The sequence below is a fragment of the Penaeus vannamei genome, chromosome 33 (genome assembly GCF_042767895.1).
Source record: "Penaeus vannamei isolate JL-2024 chromosome 33, ASM4276789v1, whole genome shotgun sequence".
NCBI lineage: Eukaryota > Metazoa > Arthropoda > Malacostraca > Decapoda > Penaeidae > Penaeus > Penaeus vannamei.
In genome coordinates this window covers 5,014,244-5,016,743 of record NC_091581.1, presented here as the reverse complement: position 1 = coordinate 5,016,743, position 2,500 = coordinate 5,014,244, and the positions used below count along the sequence as shown (strand labels likewise).

General features: G+C 32.6%; 1 protein-coding gene across 1 annotated transcript in view; it reads left to right on the top strand.

Moving 5' to 3' along the window:
• Positions 1 to 2,500, top strand: part of LOC113818263 (lachesin) — a 145,039-nt gene that overhangs the window by 75,411 nt on the left and 67,128 nt on the right. Inside the window, exon 3 of the mRNA XM_070144986.1 lies at positions 759 to 877. Within this exon, the coding sequence (XP_070001087.1) occupies positions 759 to 877 (119 nt within the window). The remainder of the gene's footprint in view (positions 1 to 758; positions 878 to 2,500) is intronic.

Genomic DNA, 2,500 nt, shown 5'->3' with positions numbered 1-2,500 from the left:
TCATCACCATCGCCATTAAACGCAGTAACACCACCACTATTCCCCATTGTCACTGTCATCACCACTTCTAGTCATCACCATCACCACTTTCAGTCATACCACCAACACTTTCAGTCATCACCATCACCACTTTCAGCCATCACCTCCAACACTTTCAGCCACCACCACCAACACTTTCAGCCATCACCACCAACACTTTCAGCCACCACCACCAACACTTTCAGCCACCACCACCAACACTTTCAGCCATCACCACCAACACTTTCAGCCACCACCACCAACACTTTCAGTCATCACCACCAACACTTTCAGCCACCACCACCAACACTACTTTCAGCCATCACCACCAATTCACTTTCAGCCACCACCACCAACACTTTCTAGCCCACCACCACCAACGCTTTCAGCCATCACCACCAACACTTTCAGCCACCACCATCACCACTTTCAGTCATCACCATCACCACTTTCAGCCACCACCACCAACACTTTCAGTCATCACCACCTACACTTTCAGCCACCACTATCACCACTTGCAGCCACCACCATCACCAGTTTCAGCCACCACCATCACCACTTTCAGTCATATCCATCACCACCTTCAGCTACCACCACCACCACCTTCAGTCATCACCACCATCACCACCTTCAGCCATCACCACCACCACTCTCAGCCACCACCACCACCACTCTCACCACCTATACGACCCCGACACCACTGACTCACCACCCCCTCCCCCCTTCCTCTCTCCCTGCAGTGCAACATCCGCCGGGCCAACCTGAGCCTTCTTTTGGGGACAAAATCGAGAACATCACAGTCATCAAAGGACGTGACATCACCTTCACCTGCGTCGTCAAGCACCTGGGCCAGTATAAGGTGAGGGGCAAGAGGCCACTTTTTTATCTATATTGATTTTGTTAATTTTATTATTATTATTATTATTACTAATACTACTACTGCTACCATTATTATTGTTATTATTATCATTATTATTATTATTATTATTATTATTATCATTACTACTACTACTACTACTACTACTACTACTACTACTACTACTACTGCTGCTGCTGCTGCTGCTGCTGCTGCTGCTACTTCTATTATTATTATTATTATTATTATTATTATTATTATTATTATTATTACTATTATTATTATTATTATTATTATTATTATTATTATTATTATCATTATTATTGTTATCATTATTATCATTATCATTACTACTACTACTACTACTATTAATATCATTATTGTTATTATTATTATTATCAATATTATCATTATTATTATTTGTTATTTCAAGGGATGAGTGTTTTTATTACTATTATTATTATCATTACTACTACTACTACTACTACTACTACTACTACTACTATTATTATTATTATTATTATTATTATCATTATTATTATTATTATTATTATTATTATTATTATTATTATTATTATTATTATTATTATTATTATTATTATTATTATTATTATTATTACTATTATTATCATTATTATTATTTGTTATTTCAAGGGGTGAGTGTTTTTATTTTTTCTATAATTATTTTTCTATGATCATCAATCCTTTTATTTTCATTATTTTGTTTAACACTTAATTATCTTTTTGTCATTATTATATTTTTTTTCCTTTATTGCTTCGTTTTATCATTTCTGTTCCTATTATCATGATTTTCAACATTATTCTATTATTTTATTACCTTAATTAATATTGCCCTTATCAGTTTCATTATCAATATTGACAGGAATGACGGTCGTAATACATGATAATAAAAGAAATGAGTGATTATCAATTAGTTTATCAATTAATTAAGAGTTTTTCTTGTCTCGTCATTGTTATCAATAAAATAACTCCGAACGATAAAAGTGATAAAAACATTGCTGTTGTAAAGTTACCTGATTTTTTTTATCGTTATCGATAAGAATACATTTTTTGTTTGTCTTTTTTATGCTTTTGTAATCAACATTTTCGTCGTAACAATACTCATGACATTTCATGATTTTCTTCATACTTCCTCGAAAATGGCATTTGCTTTTATATGAAAGAAAAAAATACATATAATAATAATAATAATGATAATGATAATGATAATAGTAATAATAATAATAATAATAATAATAATAATAATAATAATAATAATAATAATAATAATAATAATAATAATAATAATAATAATAGTGAAAAAAATGACATCAAATCAACAAACGCGATTTTTTCCCTGCAATCTAATATAGACGAATGCACAAAGTCCACAATTATAAAACACGCCGAACAAAGAAAGCAAAAAAAAAAAAAATAATAATAAATAAATAAAACGTCGCAAACAACGACACAAACAAAAAAAACACGACCACAGACCACAAACAAAGGACAAGACCATAAACGACAAACCACAGAAACAAAGAAAACAACCACAAACCACACAAACAAAGGCTACGGCCAGAAACAACAAACCACATAAACAAAGAACGCGACCACAAACCACCA